This window comes from Oncorhynchus mykiss, chromosome 10 (genome assembly GCF_057628025.1).
Source record: "Oncorhynchus mykiss isolate SJ-2025 chromosome 10, ASM5762802v1, whole genome shotgun sequence".
Lineage (NCBI taxonomy): Eukaryota > Metazoa > Chordata > Actinopteri > Salmoniformes > Salmonidae > Oncorhynchus > Oncorhynchus mykiss.
This window is the reverse complement of record NC_143031.1, coordinates 33,498,701-33,524,476: the sequence shown is the minus strand read 5'-3', so window position 1 is coordinate 33,524,476 and position 25,776 is coordinate 33,498,701. Positions and strand designations below refer to the sequence as shown.

At 46.5% G+C, this 25,776-nt stretch overlaps 1 protein-coding gene across 1 annotated transcript in view; it reads left to right on the top strand.

The window, feature by feature from the left end:
* LOC110533674 (ubiquitin carboxyl-terminal hydrolase 25) overlaps positions 1-25,776 on the top strand; it is a 59,191-nt gene that overhangs the window by 11,744 nt on the left and 21,671 nt on the right. Inside the window, exons 2-17 of the mRNA XM_021618111.3 lie at positions 6,576-6,653; positions 7,032-7,233; positions 10,844-10,967; positions 11,233-11,395; positions 12,000-12,086; positions 13,502-13,639; positions 16,984-17,060; positions 17,352-17,425; positions 18,766-18,920; positions 20,983-21,110; positions 21,390-21,485; positions 21,699-21,863; positions 22,039-22,274; positions 23,497-23,567; positions 23,751-23,979; positions 24,355-24,606. Coding sequence (XP_021473786.2) covers positions 6,576-6,653; positions 7,032-7,233; positions 10,844-10,967; positions 11,233-11,395; positions 12,000-12,086; positions 13,502-13,639; positions 16,984-17,060; positions 17,352-17,425; positions 18,766-18,920; positions 20,983-21,110; positions 21,390-21,485; positions 21,699-21,863; positions 22,039-22,274; positions 23,497-23,567; positions 23,751-23,979; positions 24,355-24,606 — 2,275 coding nt within the window. The remainder of the gene's footprint in view (positions 1-6,575; positions 6,654-7,031; positions 7,234-10,843; positions 10,968-11,232; positions 11,396-11,999; positions 12,087-13,501; positions 13,640-16,983; positions 17,061-17,351; positions 17,426-18,765; positions 18,921-20,982; positions 21,111-21,389; positions 21,486-21,698; positions 21,864-22,038; positions 22,275-23,496; positions 23,568-23,750; positions 23,980-24,354; positions 24,607-25,776) is intronic.

Sequence of the window (25,776 nt, the reverse complement as noted above, 5' to 3'; positions counted from 1 at the left end):
GGGTCCGTCTCCTCTATACCAGGTTTCTTGCAGGATGACAATGTCTGTATTACCGATTTCTTTGGTGAAGTCCGGGTTTCTGCTCTTTAGGCCAAAGGCAGATGACCTCAGGCCTTGGATATTCCAGGATAATATAGTGAAGGCTTTTTGTTCCATAGAGTGTCCAATGTTGTTGGTCGTGGTTTGGCCTTAGGCCAGTAAGTGTGAGCAGAGCCTGCTGAGCATCTGGTACATGCCATTGGCTTGGGCGAGTGTGAGAGTGGGGGTTGGGACTGTTTGCCCGCTCACTACCTGGGCGTATGTGTGGCTTCCATGTTGAGGCCTTCTTTGCGGCGGTGGGGTGCATGGGGTGGGCAGGAGTGGCCATAGGTCTGATCTAAGGGGGCCTAAATGGGGTGTGGGCATGGTTGACGTGGGGGGGGGTGTTGATTGGTTGGGGTGGGGGTGTGGATGTGTCTTGGTGTACTGTGGTCTGGAAGTAATTCCTCTTGGCGTGGGTCCTCTATGTGTAGGTCCAGGGGGGGGTCCTGCAGATCTGGGAGGGTGTCTCGCTGGTCTGGGTGGGGTGTCTTGATCTGTTGCTCCTGTGTGAAGTGTTGGGGATACGTTTGAGAGCGATGTCCTTTAGAGTTCGGGCAAAGGTGGGCACTGCTGCCTTGTAGAGGTGGACCTGGTCATAGAGGCTGTTCAAGTCCAGGGTGGAGTGGTGGGCCAGGAAAACGTTTGGTTTTGAGGCACAGTCACGGGAAATACTTGCATTTACCCGCTGTATTGTGGCAGGGTGGAAGTCTTTTCGTGGTAGCAGGGTGGAGATAACCACTTGTGCGTTGGGGAAAGTAGAAGAAGCCTTTTCAATCACTCCCTTCAGTGCTGTGGCCACTCTTTCCTGCTGTGCTCTCAGGTCGTTTGTGCCTGTGTGTATTATTATGTGGCTGGGTGAGCCTAGTTTGGCCTCAGACAGAAGGTCTAGGGTGCGCTGGGTGTTTGGACACCAGAGTTTAGACACACTGTGTTTGGGAAAAAGTTTTTTTTCTTCTATATATTTCCCATTTGAGTCCATAAGTAGTACAATCTGTGTCTTGTGTTTGTCCTCAGTGGGTGTGGGGGGGTTGTCTGAAGGGCTATCAGGGTGGCTGACAGGGGGGGTGCTCAGAGGGGGTGAGAGCCTCTGGGCTTGGGGTTCTTCATTTGTCTGTTCTGCTGTGATGTCGACTCTATGGTCAGGGTCTGGTGTGGACTGTTCTGCTGTGGTGTCGACTCTATGGTCAGGGTCTGGTGTGGACTGTTCTGCTGTGGTGTCGAGACTTTTGTTGGGTGCTGAGGTGGGCTGTTCTGCTGGCTTCTCTGTGGGGGTGGCCACCTCTCTAGTGGGTTGTTCTCTGTCACACGCCGTCCCCCTCAACTTCTCCCCCATCCCCCCCACCCTCTCCTCCATCCCCCCCACCCTCTCCTCCATCCCCCTCAACCTCTCCTCCACCAGCAGTCTGATACTCTCCTCTAGTGCTCTGTTCTGCTCCTCTTTCTCCTGTTGTATTTGTCTCACCACTGTCCAAAGTGCAGATATGTCTCTGTCCACCTCTAGCTCTCTGGGTCTGGTTAAGGGGCTGTTGTTGTGCTGGACTGTTGTCTGGGTCTGTGCTGACTGAAGTGTAATCACCTGCTGTTCCAGCTCCACCTGCCTTACCTCCAGCTGGGTGAATTTGTCCTTCATTTCAATGAGGGAGTGGTAATCTGTGCTGGGAGGTTGACTCTCCGCTGGGGGTTGCTCATCTGTGGGGTTACATAATGAGGAGGTCTGGTCTGACCCGCTCGGTGTGGGGGTATCTTTATCAAGGGAGAGCTTCTCCTGCTAATTCTTTGATTAACAAAGGGGTAATGTGCTAATATAGCACTGTGCCATGCCAGGGGATGGTTTGTGTGGAAGATAAGGTTGCTGATGTTCCCATTTTTGTAATAGTCAGCAAAAGGTGTTTCTTGATTTTCCATAAGGAGCTTCATTTTGTAATCTTTTCTTGCCTTATCATTCTTTACATGCAAAGGGTACTGTATTTTAATTACCTCTGAACAGCGGGAGGGAGCTTCTAAGGCCTCTCCATTTGGTTGGGGTAGACTGTGTGATTCTCCTGCCATTGTTGGGCTAATGGAGTTGACACCTCTCACTTGACACGTCAGTGCTAGTTGAAGCTGTATCAAGCTTGGCAGAATTATGTTAGAATTCAGTCCTTATAAAGTAATGTGTATTTTTCTTCTTGGCTTTTGGAAATAAAATATAGTTTCAGACTAAACATTACTCACTCAGTTCCAGGTTGGATGGTGTTTTCAGGTTTCTGTTGTTTTCCAGAGAATTTGCTGTATAGGGTAATAAATCCTTGGTAGTTGTGAACTTTCCAGGTGATTCCGTAATTCCGTCCAAAATCAGGTTGTAGGTTTTAAGTTTTGATTTGAAGTAGGGGTTATGTTGTAGAGGGTAGAATCCAGTATGTATCTCTCTCTGCCTCTCGCTCTCTCTGCCTCTCGCTCTCTCTCTGCCTCTCGCTCTCTCTCTCTGTCTCTGCCTCTCTCTCTGTCTCTGCCTCTCTCTCTGTCTCTGCCTCTCTCTCTGTCTCTGCCTCTCTCTCTGTCTCTGCCTCTCTCTCTGTCTCTGCCTCTCTCTCTGTCTCTGCCTCTCTCTCTGCCTCTGTCTCTCTCTCTGCCTCTCTCTCTGCCTCTCTCTCTCTCTCTCTCTCTCTCTCCCTCGCTCTCTCTCTCTCTCTCGCTCTCTCTCGCTCTCTCTCGCTCTCTCTCGCTCTCTCTCGCTCTCTCTCGCTCTCTCGCTCTCTCGCTCTCTCTCGCTCTCTCTCGCTCTCTCTCGCTCTCTGCCTCTCTCGCTCTCTGCCTCTCTCGCTCTCTGCCTCTCTCGCTCTCTGCCTCTCTCGCTCTCTGCCTCTCTCGCTCTCTGCCTCTCTCGCTCTCTGCCTCTCTCGCTCTCTGCCTCTCTCTCTCTCTGCCTCTCTCTCTCTCGCTCTCTGCCTCTCTCGCTCTCTGCCTCTCTCGCTCTCTGCCTCTCTCGCTCTCTGCCTCTCTCGCTCTCTGCGTCTCGCTCTCTGCCTCTCTCTCTCGCTCTCTGCCTCTCTCTCTCGCTCTCTGCCTCTCTCTCTCGCTCTCTGCCTCTCTCTCTCGCTCTCTGCCTCTCGCTCTCTGCCTCTCGCTCTCTGCCTCTCGCTCTCTGCCTCTCGCTCTCTGCCTCTCGCTCTCTGCCTCTCGCTCTCTGCCTCTCTCTCTCTCTCTCTGCCTCTCGCTCTCTGCCTCTCGCTCTCTGCCTCTCGCTCTCGCTCTCTCGCTCTCTGCCTCTCTCTCTCTGCCTCTCTCTCTGCCTCTCTCTCTGCCTCTCTCTCTCTGCCTCTCTCTCTCTGCCTCTCTCTCTGCCTCTCTCTCTCTGCCTCTCTCTCTCTGCCTCTCTCTCTCTGCCTCTCTCTCTCTGCCTCTCTCTCTGCCTCTCTCTCTGCCTCTCTCTCTCTGCCTCTCTCTCTCTGCCTCTCTCTCTCTGCCTCTCTCTCTCTGCCTCTCTCTCTCTGCCTCTCTCTCTCTGCCTCTCTCTCTCTGCCTCTCTCTCTCTGCCTCTCTCTCTCTGCCTCTCTCTCTCTGCCTCTCTCTCTCTGCCTCTCTCTCTCTGCCTCTCTCTCTCTGCCTCTCTCTCTCTCTGCCTCTCTCTCTCTCTGCCTCTCTCTCTCTCTGCCTCTCTCTCTAGCTCTCTGCCTCTCTCTCTCTCTCTGCCTCTCTCTCTCTCTCTGCCTCTCTCTCTCTCTCTGCCTCTCTCTCTAGCTCTCTGCCTCTCTCTTGCTCTCTGCCTCTCGCTCTCTCTTGCTCTCTGCCTCTCGCTCTCTCTGCCTCGCTCTCTCGCTCTCTCTCTCTGCGCCCCTCTCGCTCTCTCTCTGCGCCCCTCTCGCTCTCTCTCTGCGCCCCTCTCGCTCTCTCTCTGCGCCCCTCTCGCTCTCTCTCTGCGCCCCTCTCGCTCTCTCTCTGCGCCCCTCTCGCTCTCTCTCTGCGCCCCTCTCGCTCTCTCTCTGCGCCCCTCTCGCTCTCTCTCTGCGCCCCTCTCGCTCTCTCTCTGCGCCCCTCTCGCTCTCTCTCTGCGCCCCTCTCGCTCTCTCTCTGCGCCCCTCTCGCTCTCTCTCTGCGCCCCTCTCTCTCGCTCTCTCTCGCTCTCTCTGCCTCTCTCTGCCTCTCTCTCTGCCTCTCTCTCTCGCTCTCTGCCTCTCTCTCTCGCTCTCTGCCTCTCTCTCTCGCTCTCTGCCTCTCTCTGCCTCTCTCTCTCGCTCTCTGCCTCTCTCTGCCTCGCTCTCTCGCTCTCTGCCTCTCTCTGCCTCGCTCTCTCGCTCTCTGCCTCGCTCTCTCGCTCTCTGCCTCTCTCTCTCGCTCTCTGCCTCTCTCTCTCGCTCTCTGCCTCTCTCTCTCGCTCTCTGCCTCTCTCTCTCGCTCTCTGCCTCTCTCTCTCGCTCTCTGCCTCTCGCTCTCTGCCTCTCTCTCTCGCTCTCTGCCTCTCTCTCTCGCTCTCTGCCTCTCTCTCTCGCTCTCTGCCTCTCTCTCTCGCTCTCTGCCTCTCTCTCTCGCTCTCTGCCTCTCTCTCTCGCTCTCTGCCTCTCTCTCTCTGCCTCTCTCTCTCTGCCTCTCTCTCTGCCTCTCTCTCTCTGCCTCTCTCTCTGCCTCTCTCTCTCTGCCTCTCTCTCTCTGCCTCTCTCTCTCTGCCTCTCTCTCTCTGCCTCTCTCTCTCTCTGCCTCTCTCTCTAGCTCTCTGCCTCTCTGCCGCTCTCTGCCTCTCTCTCTCTCTCTGCCTCTCTCTCTCTCTCTGCCTCTCTCTCTCTCTCTGCCTCTCTCTCTCTCTCTGCCTCTCTCTCTCTCTCTGCCTCTCTCTCTAGCTCTCTGCCTCTCTCTTGCTCTCTGCCTCTCGCTCTCTCTGCCTCGCTCTCTCGCTCTCTCTCTCTGCGCCCCTCTCGCTCTCTCTCTGCGCCCCTCTCGCTCTCTCTCTGCGCCCCTCTCGCTCTCTCTCTGCGCCCCTCTCGCTCTCTCTCTGCGCCCCTCTCGCTCTCTCTCTGCGCCCCCTCGCTCTCTCTCTGCGCCCCCTCGCTCTCTCTCTGCGCCCCTCTCGCTCTCTCTCTGCGCCCCTCTCGCTCTCTCTCTGCGCCCCTCTCGCTCTCTCTCTGCGCCCCTCTCGCTCTCTCTCTGCGCCCCTCTCGCTCTCTCTCTGCGCCCCTCTCGCTCTCTCTCGCTCTCTCTGCCTCTCTCTCTGCCTCTCTCTCTCGCTCTCTGCCTCTCTCTCGCTCTCTGCCTCTCTCTCTCGCTCTCTGCCTCTCTCTGCCTCTCTCTCTCGCTCTCTGCCTCTCTCTGCCTCTCTCTCTCGCTCTCTGCCTCTCTCTGCCTCGCTCTCTCGCTCTCTGCCTCTCTCTGCCTCGCTCTCTCGCTCTCTGCCTCGCTCTCTCGCTCTCTGCCTCTCTCTCTCGCTCTCTGCCTCTCTCTCTCGCTCTCTGCCTCTCTCTCTCGCTCTCTGCCTCTCTCTCTCGCTCTCTGCCTCTCTCTCTCGCTCTCTGCCTCTCTCTCTCGCTCTCTGCCTCTCTCGCTCTCTGCCTCTCTCGCTCTCTGCCGCTCTCTGCCTCTCTGCCTCTGCCTCTCTCTCTGCCTCCCTCTGCCTCTCTCTCTCTCTCGCTCCTGCTCTCTCTGCCTCGCTCTCTCGCTCTCTCTCTCTGCGTCCCTCTCGCTCTCTGCGTCCCTCTCGCTCTCTCTCGCTCTCTCTCTGCGCCCCTCTCACTCTCTTCGCTCTCTCTGCCTCGCTCTCTCTCTCTCGCTCTCTGCCTCTCTCTCTCGCTCTCTGCCTCTCTCTCGCTCTCTGCCTCTCTCGCTCTCTGCCTCTCTCGCTCTCTGCCTCTCTCGCTCTCTGCCTCTCTCGCTCTCTGCCTCTCTCGCTCTCTGCCTCTCTCGCTCTCTGCCTCTCTCGCTCTCTGCCTCTCTCGCTCTCTGCCTCTCTCGCTCTCTGCCTCTCTCGCTCTCTGCCTCTCTCGCTCTCTGCCTCTCTCGCTCTCTGCCTCTCTCGCTCTCTGCCTCTCTCGCTCTCTGCCTCTCTCGCTCTCTGCCTCTCTCGCTCTCTGCCTCTCTCGCTCTGCCTCTCTCGCTCTCTCTCTGCGTCCCTCTCGCTCTCTCTCTGCGCCCCTCTCGCTCTCTCTGCGTCCCTCTCGCTCTCTCTCTGCGTCCCTCTCGCTCTCTCTCTGCGCCCCTCTCGCTCTCTCTCTGCGCCCCTCTCGCTCTCTCTCTGCGCCCCTCTCGCTCTCTCTCTGCGCCCCTCTCGCTCTCTCTCTGCGCCCCTCTCGCTCTCTCTCTGCGCCCCTCTCGCTCTCTCTCTGCGCCCCTCTCGCTCTCTCTCTGCGCCCCTCTCGCTCTCTCTCTGCGCCCCTCTCGCTCTCTCTCTGCGCCCCTCTCGCTCTCTCTCTGCGCCCCTCTCGCTCTCTGCCTCTCTCGCTCTCTGCCTCTCTCACTCTCTGCCTCTCGCGCCTCTCTCTCTCGCTCTCTCTGCCTGTCTCACTGATGACCTGTGTGTCTCCTGACAGCATCAGCAGACTCTACTGAACCAGCTGAGGGAGGTCACAGGCACCACAGACATACAGCTACTTCAGCAGGCCCTGCAGGTAACAAACACAGAGGCCCTGCGGTGTGGATGCGGTGATGTTAGTGACTCACGCATCTCCCCGGCCTAATTCCCCTCTTTTTAAATCTCTTAATTTGCAATGTCTGATCGTGTTGATATTTAGTCGGACACAAGGTTGTTTAAAATAGTCAATCTTTCCCCTAGCTGATACTGATTTTCTGGGATGCATTTCTAAATGGTGTGACATGGTTTAAAATGTTACTGTTTAGTGTTTATGTTCTAAATTCTCCAGTGGGAGTTCTGCACATTTATTTATATTCAACCAATTCATCAGCCCATAAGCTTTATTGACCACCCAGAAGAGTCTACATGTCAACCCGTCTCTGACTGTCTAGCTATAACCCTGCTGTCCCTGCAGGTCAGTCATGGAGACCTGGCGGAGGCGGTGGCCTTTCTGACGGAGAAGAAGGCCAAGGTGCCCCAGCAGGATGAGGCCACCTACTACCAGACCACCCAGGTGGGCAACGACAGATACATCAGCGTTGGCAGCCAGGCAGACACCAGTGAGTACCTACCTCACCCAGCGCTGCCCGGGGCAGGCCCTAGCCAGGGAGATACTAGTGAGTACCGCTACCTACCTCATCTCATGTATATGCATAAGAAACAATCTGTAGGCCTCAAGCCTGAATGTACTGAATGTTTAACTCTACTGTCTCCACTGATTCCATTTCTATCATATTTTTCCAGTTGTTCCCATTCATTTTGGTATTGAAGCTCTAAGTGAGCAGTTAACGTAGCATTAAGGTCTGAGTGGGATGTCTGTTAGCAGGATGCCTCCTGGCTCTCATGCAAGACAAGGGCTTATTTTGTTGAAATTACATGGTGTCATTTCAGGGGAATTTTCTGAGATGGGCACGAGAATTCCTGCAGAGGCATATCCTTCTCTGTTCAGGACCACCAGAGAAGGTCATATATCCTGACACGCCCCTTTGACTTTAATGCGGGAGTGGCCTGATTTAATGAACTTACACGCTTCCTCGGATACATGTCAAATAAGGAAAACAACCTAGTTAACCCAGTCTAAGGGGTATAGAGTAGTCTGGGGGAGGGGAAAACCATGGTGCTCCATTTACTACTCTGATGACTAACCTTCATCTTTTTATAGGCTTTTCTAACATTAAAGGCTACTGTACACTTAGGCTCTCCTCTTCCCTTTGTCTTTTTACGTGGTGATGAAAAGGATATTGTCGGTTTGCCCTTTCCCCTGACACTTATGTGAGAGGGATTATTAAGTCAGTAAGGCCTGAATCTTAACTTGTAATGTGTGCACTTAACTCAATTTCAGCATAGAATTGGGACTTGTATGTATGTATGTAGGTACATTAGCGTTCAAAAGTTTGGGGTCACTTATAAATGTCCATTAAAATAACATCACATTAATCTGAAATACAGTGTAGATATTGTTAATGTTGTAAATGACTTGTAGCTGGAAATGGCAGATTATTTTTTATGGAATATCTACATAGGCGTACAGAGGCCCATTATCAGCAACCATCACTCCTGTGTTCCAATGGCACGTTGTTTGCTAATCCAAGTTTTATAATTTTAAAAGCCTAATTGATCATAAGCAAACCCTTTTTGCAATTATGTTAGCACTGCTGAAAACTGGCCCTCTCTTCTGACTAGTTGAGTATCTGGAGCATCAGCATTTGTGGGTTCGATTACAGGCTCAAAATGGCCAGAAACAAAGACAAAACTCGCCAGTCTATTCTTGTTCTGAGAAATTAAGGCTATTCCAAGCGAGAAATTGCCAAGAAACTGAAGATCTCGTACAATGCGGTGTACTACTCCCTTCACAGAACAGCACAAACTGGCTCTAACCAGAATATAATGACTGGGAGGCCCGGGTGCACAACTGAGCAAGAGGACAAGTACATTAGTGTCTAGTTTGAGAAACAGACGGCTCACAACTCCTCAACTGACAGCTTAATTAAATAGTATCCGCAAAACACCAGTCTCAACGTCAACAGTGAAGAGGTGACTCCGGAATGCTGGCCTTGGCAGAGTTCCTCTGTCCATTGTCTGCATTATTTTGCCCATCTAATCTTTTCTTTTTATTGGCCAGTCTGAGATATGGCTTTTTCTTTGCAACTCTTGACATTGAGACTGGTGTTTTGCGGGTACTATTTAATGAAGCTGCCAGTGAGGTGTCTTTCTCAAACTAGACAATCTAATGTACTTGTCCTCTTGCTCAGTTGTGCACTGGGGCCTCCCACCCTTTCTATTCTGGTTAGAGTCAGTTTGTGCTGTTCTGTGAAGGGAGTAGTACACAGTAGAGGTCGACCGATTATGATTTTTCAACGCTGATACCGATTATTGGAGGACCAAAAAAGCCGATACCGATTAATTGGCAGATTTCAAATGTAAAAAAATAAAATGTATTTGTAATAATGACAATTACAACAATACTGAATTAACACTTATTTTAACTTTAATAAAATACATCAATAAAATCAATTTAGCCTCAAGTAGATAATGAAACATGTTCAATTTGGTTTAAATAATGCAAAAACAAAGTGTTGGAGAAGAAAGTAAAAGTACAATATGTGCTATGTAAGAAAGCTAAAGTTTCAGTTCCTTGCTCAGAACATGAGAACATATGAAAGCTGGTGGTTCCTTTTAACATGAGTCTTTAATATTCCCAGGTAAGACGTTTTAGGTTGTGGTTATTATAGGACTATTTCCCTCTATACCATTTGTATTTCATTAACCTTTGACTATTGGATGTTCTTATAGGCACTTTAGTATTGCCAGTGTAACAGTATAGCTTCCGTCCCTCTCCTCGCTCCTCCCTGGGCTCGAACCAACAACACAATGACAACAGCCACCACATCAAAGCAGCATTACCCATGCAGAGCAAGGGAAACAACCACCCCAAGGCTCAGAGTGAGTGAAGTTTGAAACGCTATTAGCGCGCGCTAACTAGCCAGCCATTTCACTTCGGTCACACCAGCCTCATCTCGGGAGTTGATAGGTTTGAAGTCATAAACAGCGCAATGCTTGACGCACAACGAAGAGCTGCTGGCAAAATGCACAAAAGTGCTGTTTGAATTAATGTTTACGTGCCTGCTTCTGCCTACCACCGCTCAGTCAGATACTTGTATGCTTGTATGCTCAGTCAGATTATATGCAACACAGGACACGCTTGATAATATCTAGTAATATCATCAACCATGTGTAGTTAACTAGTGATTATGATTGATTGTTTTTTATAAGATAAGTTTAATGCTAGCTAGCAACGTACCTTGGCTTACTGCATTTGCGTAACAGGCAGTCTCCTTGTGGAGTGCAATGAGAGAGAGGCAGGTCGTTATTACGTTGGACTAGTTAACTGTAAGGTTGCAAGATTGGATCCCCCGAGCTGACAAGGTGAAAATCTGTCTTTCTGCCACTGATCGAGGCAGTTAACCCACCGTTCCTAGGCCGTCATTGAAAATAAGAATGTGTTCTTAACTGACTTGCCTAGTTAAATAAAGATTACATAAAGGTGTAAAAAAAAAATATTTAAAAAATCGGCGCCCAAAAATATAGATTTCCGATTGTTATGAAAACTTGAAATCGGCCCTACTTAATCGGCCATTCTGATTAATCGGTCAACCTCTAGTACACAGCGTTGTACAAGATTTTCAGTCGCTTGGAAATTTCTCACATGGAATAGCCTTAATTTCTCAGAACAAGAATAGACTGACGATTTTCAGAAGAAAGTTCTTTGTATCTGGCCATTTTTAGCCTGTAATCAAACCTACAAATGCTGATGGTCCAGATACTCAACTAGTCTAAAGAAGGCCTGTTTTATTGCTTCTTTAATTAGAACAACAGTTTTCAGCTGTGCAAACATAATTGCAAAAGGGTTTTCTAATGATCAATTAGCCTTTTAAAATGATAAACTTGGATTAGCTAACACAACGTGCCATTGGAACACATAAGTGATGGTTGCTGATAATGGGCCTCTGTACGCCTGTGTAGATAGTCCATAAAAAATCTGCCGTTTCCAGCTATAATAGTAATTTACAATATTAACAATGTCTACACTGTATTTATGATCAATTTGATGTTATTTTAATGGACCAAAAATTTGCTTTTCTTTCAAAAACAACATTTCTAATTTACTCCAAACTTTTGAACGGGTATGTATGCATGAATTAAAGGACTACGCGTGTGTTGTTTCAGACGTGATTGACCTGACAGGCGATGACAAGGATGACCTCCAGAGGGCCATCGCTCTCAGCTTGGAGGAGTCCAGCCGGGCCTTCAGGGAGACGGGCATCACTGATGAGGAGCAGGCCATCAGCAGGTAGACTGGGCTCAACACCACCATGTTATTGGCTGGGTTGAGGGGTGAGGAGGGGCATACTGGGAGCTGCAAGGTTTGAGTGGTGAAATGTCAACATAATGCACTTTCAAATCAGATTGAACAAGGCACTGTGCATACTTGCTGATCTTTGTTTTGTTGAGTTGCTAAATGTCAACATTGTGTTTTTTGGGGGTTTTGCACATAATACATGTCCTTTGATTAAAGTGTGTGTATTTTTAAACGTGTTATGTTGTGCTCTTTGCAGAGTTCTGGAGGCCAGCATAGCAGAGAACAAGGCAAGCCTAAAGCGGACACACACGGAAGTGTGGAGTGACTCGCCCAATCCCCACGACAGGAAGAGAATGGAGAACTGCCCTGTGGGTCTAAAGAATGTGGGCAACACCTGCTGGTTCAGCGCCGTCATCCAGGTGGAGACTCAACACAAACACACCCCCCATACAACGGAAAGCATCCTATGTCAATGTAATTCATTAGATATATAGGCCCTGTATTTATAATGACATTAGTGTGCTACAGCTCTTGGAGACTCCACTCTACTCTAAAGACTCCCTGGTAGAGGGTTAAGTGAGCTGGATGAGCACTGGATACATTGTCACATGGTCCCTGCCTCTGTGTGTATTGGGTCTCCTTAAGGAGACAGCACAGTCCCACGTTTCAGCTCCTTCTGATCCCAGAATTAGAGATTTACTAAAAGCAGATTATGAAATCAAGTGACAACTCCACTAATCTTTCTTATTTTCTAATCCTTTTATCAAAAGGAATGGAAGTTTGGTTTGTAACTTCGAACTTAGTCACATCACTCTGCTAACATTCTTTTGTAATCCATCATATCAATACAGCTAGCAGTAACAGGGTGATAACAGCCATAGTAAAACCGATGTTGACTACCTCACTATATTGGAGCGTCCATGATCTCTTTTGATATTGAAAACATGTTTAATGCAGGTTGAAGCTAAATGAATGTCACTCAGTAAAACGGACTCGTTTCTCTTTCTGTCTCCTTGTTTCCAGTCTCTGTTCAACCTGCTGGAGTTCCAGAGGCTGGTGCTACACTACTCCCCTCCTGCCAGAGTCCAGGACCTGCCTCGCAACCAGAAGGTGAACCACCACCACCCACCCAAACAATCCATATCAGCACTCAGCTAGGAGGCTTAGGCCCAAATCCCCCTGACCATTACGTTCCAGAGATAGTGGCACTGTGGAACACAGGTTAAACCTTTTCTAGGCGACAGCCAGGGAAAGGTCCGGTTAGCTCTCTCCCCTGAGTACTTGACTTGTGTCCTTTGAGACCCATGTCTCCTCAGCTGGACAGCTGTCCTTCCTGTTAGCCTCTGAGGACCTGGCCCTCTGATGAGAGACTCGACATTCTGGGTTGTAAATCAGTGCCCTCACCAAGCAACAGCTCTGTTTGGTTGCAGTGTGATCTGCTCTTGCCTCAGGTTCCATTGGTTCACACTACCCCCTGACTGCCCAGTTGATTCACTACCTCTAGACCTAGCCACAGGGAGGGTGGAGGAAGAGGATTTGATGAAGCACACTGTAGCCCTAGTGGTTCCCTCTCTGACACACCCGACATTGACAATGACCCGTGACTCACACCAGCTCAGCTTAGACTCTCCTCCCTGTCTTTCTGCAACAGCTACAGTCTCTTCTTCGTCCGTTGCTGCAACTGAAATCTTGCTGTCTGCACAGCACCTTTCTCCCAACCGCTTCCCATGGAGCCCTCCTAAGGGTCAATATTTAGCGCACATCCGCTAATCTGGGCTACGCCCCTGCTGCTGTTGCCATATAGCGGCAGTCATTTTGGGGTTTTATTCTCTAGTCCCACTGTCTAATATCCAGAACCAACGGAGGAGGGACTCTTCTAGGGCTTAGGCTCTAATCTGTCGTCAATAGTCGTGACCCTTGCGCTCAAAGTGAGAGCACTTATCCAAGGGTTTATTTTAATTGCTCTGTTTGTCAACGAGGCTCGTCTTCAAAGCAAGGCTTTTCCTTTGCCAGTGTCACATAAGTGTCCCTTTTTTTTTGTCACACGTATGGGCTTGAGCAATGAGTCCTCTGTGCTCTCAACCTGTACCATAATGTAATTAGAACTAGTTCATTCATTGGTAGTAGTTGTGGTGCAGCCAGTCAGTGTCCTGCTGTATGTAGAGCAGTGGAGGACTCCCTCTGCTTGTCACATCTCACGCCAGCTCCAGCTCACAGATTTACTGGGTCAGCTCAGCATCACTAGGCTCCAATAGAAAAGCACATTCCCTTGCATAAACTGGGGAAATACTCCTCTTTCATATTTTGATGGGCACACCATCACCATCATAAAGTCCTGAATTTGAAAAGATTATACTGGGTATAATAGTGTTCTTAATTCAGTCTCCATGGTCTGAAAGATGGTTGACAATAAAACCCTGAAATATGACTATGATTTGGAAACCCGTATTCCCTTCCTCTAGAAGACAGGTTATCATGTTAACTAAGTCCCTCTGTGTGTCTGGTTCCCGGTTGTCGTTCCATAGGAGCACAGAAACCTACCCTTCATGCAGGAGCTTAGGAACTTGTTCTCCCTCATGGTGGGTTCTAAGAGGAAGTACGTGGACCCGTCGTGTGCCGTGGAGATCCTCAAGGACGCCTTCAAGTCCAGCGAGTCTCAGCAGGTAAACATCCTAGCTATCACTCTGTAAAATCTGCTATGATAAACCAATCAACCTTTCCATCAAATGTATTTGTAAAGCCCTTTTTACGTCAACAGATGTCACAATGGGTTTTACAGTAGTCCGGCCTTGACCCCCAAAAATTGTAAGCAACAGTACAGTGGACATACAACTTGTAAATTAATTCTAAAGTTTGGGAACCCCTGCACTACGATACCATGGTGCTTGTCTACGGAGCAGCAAGGGGAACTGTCCCTCCCTACCTTCAGGCTCTGCTCAAACCCCCTACATCCTAACCAGAGCACTCCGTTCTGCCACCTCTGCTCTCTTGGCTGTCCCACCCATGTCCTGGCACCCCAATGGTGGAACCAGCTTCCCCCTGATTCTAGGACAGCAGAGTTCCTGCCCTTCTACCGAATATATGACACCCTACCTATGAAGAGTTTCTTATCCCCCAAAACTTAGCAGTGACTTCCTACTAGCACTGACTTTGCTCATCATTTCTTTATTGAGGAGAAATTGGACTACATCTGTGATATGTGGTTGTTCCACCTAGATATCTGAAGATGAATGCATCTTTGTTGTGAATAAGAGCATAGTTAGGGGTCCTTCAGTGTTTTCTTTACCTACATCTGATGGATTATAGTCCCTTCATCAGATGTTTTGGTGCTTCTCATGATACCTTCTGAAGGGTTGATCAGTCCCGACCTGAGCCAGGTGGCTGGTCCACTGCTCCTCCTCCTCGTGCAACAGCCATTGGGCCCGCCTCTTGCGCTACTGCGCTGAACTCTGCTACAAATATACAATGCCTTGCAAAGGTATTCATCTTGGTGTTTTTCCTATGTTGTTTTATTACAACCTGTAATTTAAATAGATTTTTATTAGAATTTCATGTAATAGACATGCACAAAATAGTCCAAATTGGTGAAGTGAAATGAAAAAAATGACTTTAAAAAAAACTGTTTAAAAAAACTGAAAAGTGGTGCCCCAACCCCTTTGCTATGAAGCCCCTAAATAAGATCTGGTGCAACCAATTACCTTCAGAAGTAATGAACACAGAACACGTATGTATGTATGTATGTATGTATGTATGTATGTATGTATGTATGTATGTGTGTGTATATATATATATATATATATATATATATATATATATATATATATATATATATATATATATATATATATATATATATATATATATATACACGTGTGTGTGTGTGTGCTATGACTTAAATAAATAAATAACTAAATATATATACCTCTTCTGAAAGGCCCCAGAGTCTACAACACCACTAAGCAAGGGGCACCATGAAGACCAAGGAACTCTCCAAACAGGTCAGGGACAAAGTTCTGGAGAAGTACAGATCAATGTTTGGTTATAAAAAAGATCAAACTTTGAACATCCCACGGAGCACCATTTTAAATCCATTATTAAAAATGGAAAGAATATGGCACCACCACAACAAACCTGCCAAGAGAGGGCCACCCACCAAAACTCATGGACCAGGCAAGGAGGGCATTAATCAGAGAGGCAACAAAGAGACCAAAGATAACCCTGAAGGAGCTGCAAAGCTCCACAGTGGAGATTGGAGTATCTGTCCACAGCACCACTTTAAGCTGTACGCTCCACAGAGCTGGGCTTTACGGAAGAGTGGCCAGAAAAAAGCCATTGCTTAAAGAAAGAAATAAGCAAACACTTTTGGTGTTCGCCAGAAGGCATGTGGGAGACTCCCCAAACATATGGAAGAATCCCAGACCTCAATCCAATTGAGAATCTGTGCTATGACTTAAAGATTTCTGTACACCAGCGGAACCATCCAACTTGAAGGAGCTGGAGCAGTTTTGCCTTGAAGAACGGGCAAAAATCCCAGTGGCTAGATGTGCCAAGCTTATAGAGACATACTCCAAGAGACTTGCAGCTGTAATTGCTGCAAAAGGTGGCTCCACACAGTATTGACTTTTGGGGGGTGAATAGTTGTGCACGCCCAAGTTTTTTTCTGTTTGTTTCACCCCCAAAAAAGATTTTGACTCTTAAAAGTGGTAGGCATATTGTGTAAATCAAATGATACAACCCCCCAAAAATCTATTTTTATTCCAGGTTGTAAAGGCAACAAAATAGGAAAAATGCTAAGGAGGGTGAATAGTTTTGCAAGCCACTGTAGATATTGGATGGGGATCAGCTCCTGTATGCTAATATGCTGTAATGTAATGTTAATATGACGAATAGTAGATAATTTTAAAAAAAACATGAGCTGGCGCACACCCAAAATAATAGTTTGTGTGGAGGTGCTGACTAACGGTGAATAACCTATTAACTATCAAAATAGAGAATGTCGCACACTCCATGTATAATCTCCAAGAAATGTAATGGGTATTTACCAACGTTTCGGCATCACTGTACCTTCCTCAGGGTAATGTCATGAATACTTGAACCAGGTTATGTAGACACAGTAGTGAGGGGTGTGTCGTAATGATTAAGTTCATTTAAATGAATAGTAGTCAGCACCTCCACACAAACTATTATTCTGGGTGTGCGCCAGCTCATGTTTTTTTTAAATTATCTACTATTCGTCATATTAACATTACATTACAGCATATTAGCATACAGGAGCTGATCCCCATCCGATATCTACAGTGGCTTGCAAAACTCTTAAGAAAATTGTATATGGCATATTAAATATATTACTCTGTTATCATATAGAAACATAATGGAATATTGTACATCATATTAGCATCAACATACATTATTATTTTATTCTATTTCACATTTCCTATTTCATTTTTGTTACATGTAATCTTTTGGTTCAAGCTTAATATATAATGAACATCATCAACAGGAGGAACATATTAGGTGTACGCTAATAAGCCGTAGAACATTCGGCGTCCGCCCCCCGAAAACCTGATAATGCTGAGCTTATATTTCTGTTCATCAGTCATGTCCGTAGTCCACTCTTCTCTGGTCACTTTGTGTGTCTGAGGTTAGAGAAGCGTTGACCCCAATTAGAGGGCACAACTGACGTCTGTAAGGCACCCTCTGGTCCTTGACTCTGGTGTATACAAATCTACCTCAACAATTACCAAGTCCCTCAGTGTAAGCCCACTTAACCAAGGTTTAAAACATGAAAAGGAGGCTGTTCTGTACATCTGAGATCTAGGCCTTCTGTTCAACAGTGAAGGCAATGTTCTAATGGCTCTTTCTCTGTGTGCTGCCTGTAAGTATTGTTGTAATTGGTCTGTTTCGCTGTGTGCTGGCTGTAAGTATTGTTGTAATTGGCCTGTTTCGCTGTGTGCTGCCTGTAAGTATTGTTGTAATTGGTCTATTTCGCTGTGTGTTGCCTGAACAGCAGGATGTGAGTGAGTTCACACACAAGCTGCTAGACTGGCTGGAGGATGCCTTCCAGATGAAGGCCGAGGAGGACCGGTACGACAACACACCTTGCTAACGTCAACACACACACACACACACACACACACTGTGTAATTCATCCCTTAGGAGACTGGACACATCATGCCTTCTGCGTTTTCATACAGAACATGCATCGTAGTGAATTTAGTAAGCATTTTATGAAAGTCCATTTAAAAAATAAGCTTGGAGCATTATTCACATGGCTTAGAGGACAAAGCGTCCTCTTCCACCCATTGTGTGTGTCGCACACTGTGACTCACCCTAATGAGTGTGTGTGTTTTGGCTCTGATCTCTCTCTGTTCCCAGAGAGGGTGAGAAGCCAAAGAACCCGATGGTGGAGCTGTTCTATGGCCGGTTCCTGGCTGTTGGTGTTCTCGAAGGTAAGATAGGGAAGCAAGCATGTTAGAACATCCCTGGGTAGGAGGAGAGGTGACGTGAGAGTTAAGTCTCAGCTGTCAGTTTCCTGCTTCGAAGCAGCAGCAAGGAGAGGGAGAGTCCTTGCCCCCGATAATTAAAGGTGACCTTGTTTTAATGAGATGTGGCGCATGTAAAAGCACAGGGCTGCAGAGCATTGATCCTTGAGGACCTTGACGTCTGATTGGAATTTAGCTTATTATGCATGACAATACTGGTCCAGGGCCACTAGACACAAAGCTGGGCCAGCAAGGCAGCTTTTGCTCCTCTCATCCTTAAATGACCTGATGACACATTTGCATGTCCGCTAACTTCCCCTCTTTGGGTTCTGTTTTTTTGTTGTTGTTGTCAGTCCGTACTCCACTGCTGTAGTCAGTGCAGTGGGTTGGCTAAAGGTTTTTGTTCATTTCGGCTGTTCTTGCACGCAACATTTTTCTCTCGAGGCATGCTGAAGTTTGGAAGCTGAAGTCTAAGCCCCTTCATTGGTGATTGGTCAGCAGTAAGGAATCTTCAATGTAGTATTTATCATTCACCTATGAGACAACTTATTTTTTTGCATATTTTTTTACTTGAGAAATGCTCTTAGATGTAAAACTAAGATCTCCTCAGCCAAAACGTAAAAATGTATTTCTTGAGTTATCTTAGATTAATTTGGACTATTTTGAGGAGGTGTATACTGGCTATGGCGTCTCAAGATGGCCGAACAGTACTATTTCCGCAGGTATGGTCAAAGGTATGCGAGCACACTCGTTTGGTTCGCCTAGCCAGGTTTGGCTAGGCGCCAGCCGAACTGAAGCATGCAGCAGTCTTAAGGCTCTGCAGGGGAGCAAGCTGAGCTGTATTTACAGTCAGTTAGTGGATGTGATCTTCCCCTGGGTTCAAGTATTTGTTTTCTGCCTTTTATTGAGCTTGCTTGGTGCAATGGAACCAATGGTAAAGCCCCAGAAAGTATAAACCCTGCCCATCTGGCATACCGAATAGGCTCAATCAAACAAATCCTATTTGAACTCAGGCATGGCTATGATGACTGATGCTGAACTCAACCTGGCTGTAAATTAGTGTGAAATGGGTCTTCTCTCACACACACTTGACCCACTTCCTCGCCATATGGTACACACAGGCTAGGTCCGCACCTCTGAGGAATAATACTGCATAATAGGGCACAACTGCCTCTACCAAATCACAGTGCTTCTTGAATTAGTTGTTGTTGGGCCCAACTGTGGTTATGTGTGGGTGTGTGAGGAATGCTTGTGTTGGTGCATAAATGTTGTTTACGTTTCTGTGCTGCTGCTCCCTTTCCCCACAGGAAAGAAGTTTGAGAACACTGAGATGTTTGGGCAGTACCCCCTGCAGGTGAACGGCTTTAAGGACCTGCATGAGTGTCTGGAGGCGGCCATGATTGAGGGGGAGATCGAGTCCCTGCACTCATCAGCAGAGAACTCTGCCAAGTCTGGACAGGAGGTCAGTGCTGCTGCTCATTAAAAAACAACTAACACTGGAGTTTGGAGTTTTAACTGTAATACATGTGTAATAGGGATAATGAAACTCCAAAACATGTTCCAAACCTATAGTTAGACACACACAAAATGTACAGGCAACAAAATTATACTGGAAGTACCATAAAATTTCTGTTCGACAACCAAATGTTACCAGTAAAACTGCCCATCTAGGACAACTTAAAAATAGACGGTGCTTGAATAATTCAGGAGATGTGGGGGACTGACTGACTACCTGCCCCAACGCATAGTGCCAACTGTAAAGTTTGGTGGACATGGACATTCTAGAGGATTCTATGCTTCCAACTTTGTGCCAATAGTTTGGGGAAAGACCTTTCCTGTGTCGGTATGACGATGCCCCTATGCACAAAGTGATGTCCATACAAAAATGGTTTGTTTCGAGATCGGTGTGGAAGAACTTGACTGGCGTGCACAGAGCTCTGACCTCAACCCCACAGTAGCCTAACATAGCAGGCGTAAAAGAAACACAGAACGGACAAGTAGGCTCGCAATGGATTTTGGTCATTATACTTAATGAGCATAGTTTAGCTCAGAAAACATGTTCAATGTTGGCCTGTTGGAAAGTACAGCTCCTTACTACAGTGGCTTGCAAAAGTATTCACCCCTTTGGCATTTTTCCTATTTTGTTACCTTACAACCTGGAATTAAAATGGATTTTGGGGGGGTTTGTAATCATTTGATTTACACAACATGACTACCACTTTGACGATGCAAAATATGTTTTTATTGTGAAACAAACAAAGACAAAAAAACGAACTTGAGTGTACATAACTATTCACCCTCCCAAAGTCAATACTTTGTAGAGCCACCGTTTGCAGCAGTTACAGCTGCAAGTCTCTTGGGGTATGTCTCTATAAGCTTGGCACATCTTGCCAATGTGATTTTTGCCCATTCTTCAAGGCAAAACTGCTCCAGCTCTTTCAAGTTGGATGGGTTCCGCTGGTGTACAGAAATCTTTAAGTCATACCACAGATTCTCAATTGGATTGAGGTCTGGGCTTTGACTGGGACATTCCACGACATTTAAATGTTTCCCTTAAACCACTCGAGTGTTGCTTTAGCAGTATGCTTAGGGTCATTGTCCTGCTGGAAGGTGAACCTCCATCCCAGTCTCAAATCTCTGAAAGGCTGAAACAGGTTTCCCCTCAAGAATTTCGCTGTATTTAGCCCCATCCATCATTCTTTCAATTCTGACCAGTTTCCCAGTCCCTGCGATGGAAAAACATGGGATGGTGCTCTCGGGGTGATGGAAGGTGTTGGGTTTGCGCCAGACTGCCTTTTCCTTGATGGCCAAAAAGCTACATTTTAGTCTCATCTGACCAGAGTACCTTCTTCCATATGTTTGGGGAGTCTCACACATGCCTTTTGGTGAACACAAATTTGTTTTCTTTAAGCAATGGCTTTTTCTGGACACTCTTCCGTAAAGCCCAGCTCTGTGGAGTGTTCTGCCTGAGGTGGTCCTATGGACAGATACTCCAATCTCCGCTGTGGAACTTTGCAGCTCCTTCAGGGTTATCTTTGGTCTCTTTGTTGCCTCTCTGATTAATGCCTTCCTTGTCTGGTCCGTGAGTTTTGGTGGACGGCCCTCTCTTGGCAGGTTTGTTGTGGTGCCATATTCTTTCAAATTTGTAGTAGTGCTCCGTGGGATGTTCAAAGTTTCTGCTATTTTTTTTTATAACCCAACCCTGATCTTAATCTGATTTATCTCTAGGGAAATTGCGCAATGTGTGCATTGAGCTCACAGAAAGAAACGGGACAAAATGAAACTCAAATAATTGAACCGACATTGGTCAATTAGTTGTTTAAAATACAAAAAAGAACATTTCGGTTTGTCACTCAGCACTACTAAAGGCACAACAATATTAGTGGAACAGGCATGAGTCATGTAGGAATGCTTTCAAAACACACTGTTCAAGACTACTGATTCCTTTAGTGCCCAATTAAAAATGTTTATGGATACCGCATGACTCATATTATCCATTAGAAACATTTTGGAATTCCTTTCAGCACTGGTTTACCGAACTCCCTCCTGTCTTGACCTTTGAACTGTCAAGATTTGAGTTCAACCAAGCTTTGGGTCGACCTGAGAAGATCCACAGCAAGCTGGAGTTCCCCTCCATGCTCTACATGGACAGGTAAGAAAACCTCCAACACACCTACCAGTCCAGCTGTACCTAAGGGAAAATGTATCAATTCAACAGGAGTAAGCAGCTAGATTAACTGTTATTCACATCACATAGCCTAAATAACATATTATTTTGGGTTTCCTAGGCCCCTTTCAAATTAAGGGGCTTGAAAAAAGAAAATAAACATTATATTGAGATTTTACATTGAGCATGGGTTGTGGTCCTTTAATCTGGGATACAGGCCCATAGTTTTCCAGGGAACTTATATGATTTCTGTTGTTTTGTCAGGTATATGGACAGGAACCGAGAGATCACCAGGATTAAACGGGAGGAGATCAGGAGACTGAAAGAGCACCTGACTCTACTCCAACAGCGTCTGGAGAGGTGGGCTGGGCTGCTACACACACACACCTCCGTTTACTATTGTAGGTTGATCAACTATCAAAGGGATGGTGTTCATAGATACCATGTCTGTTATGCTTGCAAGTATCTTGCTTTGCTTTTACTCTTTAACTGAAAGATGCGTTCTCATTCTCAGTACGGTTTGTCATCCTCTCTCTGTTCTACTCTCTCTCTCTCTCTCTCTGTGTCCCCAAGGTATCTGAGCTATGGCTCCGGCCCCAAGAGGTTTCCTCTGGCAGATGTCCTGCAGTACGCCATGGAGTTTACTTCCAGTAAGCCAGTCTGCACCTCTCCTGTGGGGGACATTGATACATCAGCACCCCCTGGTGGCACAACAGGGCAACTGCTGCCCGCTTCAAGGCAAGTCATGAAACACAAAGCATGCCACACTCTGTCTCCCTGAGTCAGGATTTAAGTGTGCATGTTTCTGACTTTGCTTTTGTCAGATAATCTGTCTGATTAAGCTGTTGAATTAGTGTGGTTCAGAAGTATTGAGTTGTGGTTTTGACTTATTCACACTCGCCTGACATTACAGCACAGCCGAACAGGGTCCCTCCTCTACCCCTCCAGAGGGTTTGGCCCTCGCCCTGGCTCTCACCCCGGCCCCCTCCACCCAGCAGAGAGTGCCTATCCACAGGCCCTTCACCCAGTCCCGACTGCCCCCTGACCTGCCCATGCACCCGGCCCCACGACACATCACTGAGGAGGAGCTCCGGGTGCTGGAGGGCTGTCTGCACCGTTGGAGGAGTGAGGTGGAGAATGATACCCGCGGTACGTACAGTACCAGTCAAACGTTTGGAGACAACCTACTCATTCAGGGGTTTTTCTTTATTTTTATTATTTTCTACATTGTAGAATAATAGTGAAGACATCAAAAGTATGAAATTGCACATGGAATCATGTCGTAACCCAAAAAGTGTTAAAAATCCAAATGTATTTTATATTTGAAATTCTTCAAAGGAGCCACCATTTGCCTTGATGACAGCTTTGCACACTTGGCATTCTCTGTTTTGGGTCATTGTCCTGTTGTAAAACAAATGATAGTCCCACTAAGCGCAAACCAGATGGGATGGCATATTGCTGCAGAATGCTGTGGTAGCCATGCTGGTTAAGTGTGCCTTTGAATTCTAAATAAATCACTGACCGTGTCACCAGCAAAGCACCATCACACCACCTCCTCCATGCTTTACGGTGGGAACCACACATGCGGAGATCACCTACCCTGCCTCTCACAAAGACACAGCGGTTGGAACCAAAAATCTCCAATTTGGACTCATCAGATCAAAGGACAGATTTCCACCGGTCTAATGTCCATTGCTCATGTTTCTTGACATTCTTATTGATGTCCTTTAGTAATGGTTTCTTTGCAGCAATTCAACCATGAAGGCCTAATTCACTCAGTCTCCTCTGAAGAGTTGATGTTGAGATGTGTCTGTTACTTGAACTCTGAAGCTTTTATTTCGGCTGCAATCTGAGGTGAAGTTAATTGCCTCATGTCGTAAAGTAATGATGGACTGTCTTTTCTCTTACTATGGACTTGATCTAAATAGAGCTATCTTCTGTATACCACCCCTACCTTGTCACAACACAACTGATTGGTTCAAACACATTTAAGAAGGAAAGAACTTCCACAAATTTAACAAGGCACACCATTTCAGGGGACTACCTCATGAAGCTGATTGAGAGAATGCCAAGACTGAGGAAGATTAGAAAATATGTTTTGATTTAACACTCTTTTTGGATACTACATGATTCCATATGTGTTATTTCATAATTTTGATGTCTTGACTATTATTCTACAATGTTGAAAATAGTAAAGAAATAAAGAGTACCCTTTGAATGGGGTTTGTCCAAACCTTTGACTGGTACTGTATGTCACCTCTGACCTCATCCAGCCTTGTAAACCCAATATGCTGTATTATACCTCTGTCTCTTATGATCTCATGCACAAAAATGTATGAATTCTAGAGATGGGTTGATTTGTCTTCTCCAGATCTTCAGGGCAGTATATCCAGAATCCACAGGACCACTGAGCTTATGTACTCTGACAAGTCCATGATGCAGGTAAAATGTGCCCTTCCTAAACCTGACAATACACCTTCACACAAATACCATACATTGTCATTGGCTGTAATACAAAAATACCAAATGAATGATGCACTATTATCTTGATTTGAGAACGCTCACATTTTTCCATGACCAGTGTTCACTCCGGAGAGTCACTCATTGTCTCCTGCTGTCTCCCAGGTTCCGTACCGGCTGCATGCGGTGTTGGTGCATGAGGGCCAGGCCAATGCTGGACACTACTGGGCCTACATCTATGACCCCCACCAGCGGTGCTGGATGAAGTACAACGACATCTCAGTCACCAAGTCCTCCTGGGAGGAGCTGGTCAGGGACTCGTTCGGAGGCTATCGCAACGCCAGCGCCTACTGCCTCATGTACATTAACGACAAGAAGCCCTTCCTCATAGAAGGTAGATACTGCTTCTTCTGCTCCTCAATCAGCATTATCCCATATCTTTATTTTGACCTTGCTTTTCTTGTGGTGTACTTCAGCTTTGATTTCTTCTTTCTTGTGATCATCATTAAATATGACCACTGTCCTCAGAGTATATGATGAGGACATGCCATGTGCAAGGTAGTTAGTTATTGTTAGGCTCTGTTTGTGCTGCAACTTGGACAGGATGTTCATATACCGCAAACCACTATTATAAACTGGTTACCAATGTAATTAGAGCAGTAAAAATAAATACTTTGTCATACCTGTCAGCCAATCAGCATTCAGTGCTCTAACCACCCAGTTTATAAATTCCCATATTGACTATCTGTTTGTCTGGTTGTGTGTGCAGAGGAGTTTAATAAGGAGACGGGCCAGATGCTGAGTGGTCTGGATAAGCTCCCCCCAGACCTGAAGGCCTACGTGAAGGAGGACAACGGCCTGTTTGACAAGGAGATGGAGGAGTGGAACACACTGCAGGCACGCAAGGCTCAGCAAGAGAAGCTGGCCCTGGCTGTGGCCACCGCCGCATTAGCAGAAACGACAGCAACAACGACATCCTCTCAGCCTATGAGTACAGAGCCCAGTACACCAGACAACTCAGGTGAGGGCCAAGGCATGGTCACATATTCCATTGATACACTTCTGAGCTGAGCGGTGCTGACTAGTGAAGAGAAGGTCGGCTCTTTTTACTAACTCAGATCTTTTCAACTCTTTGTCAAAAAAACGAATCCTTCGACTCCTTTTGTTCATTTGATTCTGTAATGCTCTGAGCACGCAGGACCCCTGCTACCAGCAAACAATTAACTAAAAACTCAATAGAATCCGGTTTCTACGTAGGAACTGACTAATATAGGATTTTTGGGTCCGATACCAATTTTAGGGAGGCAACAGTCACCGATTACCGATATGTTTTTGTTTAGAGGTGTTGTGCTCCAAATTGAGCTATTACCTAAATATTAAAATGATAATTATTTTATACAACATGAATTAACATTTTATTGGTGGTTTACATTATAACCACCAAAAATCAACTTTATCCTCTATGAATAAGAAAGTATATACAAAACCCTTGTTCAGTTTACCTTCTTAGGTACAACTTAAAGATGCACAATACAGAAATCACTCCGCCATTTCCTGGTTGCTAAAATTCTAATAGTTCGCCTAATTTCAGTTTGTGACCAAGCAAGTATAGTGTAGAGAATCATTGTACCATCTAAACCGCTTTGAAATATATTTTCCATAACCAAAAATATTGCGTTTTCAGCTGTTTTGTAGTTGGTGTACAAAACCGAATGTAAAAAAACAATAAAATACTTCAGCTGTGGAAGCAGAGTTGCTTTCAATTAGTGACAGATCTATAACTCACATTTCTATGTGAATTTGGTTGGTCGCCCAAAATGTGACATATTGCAGCTTTAAAGATTTGTATATCTATGGCAGTGGATAAATATGCAGAAGTGTTTATGCTGAAACACCACAAGCACACCAATAAACCAGAAGGGCTGAATTAATTAAACTTTAGCTCACAGTAAATATGAAACTGTACGTTTCACAAGTTCACAAACTCTGCAGGGAAATGCAGTAGCATGCAGTTTGCAAAGACACCACTAGATGTCAGCACTTGTATTGAGTAGATTCAATATAGTGCTTTTCAACAGTCAAAGGTCATGTAAAGAAACACTTTATGGCAAGCATGCTTATGCAAGCACTTGCTAGCTGTTTATTATGAAAATGTTTTCTTACTGAAACCATAATCTAAATTACTTTTTTA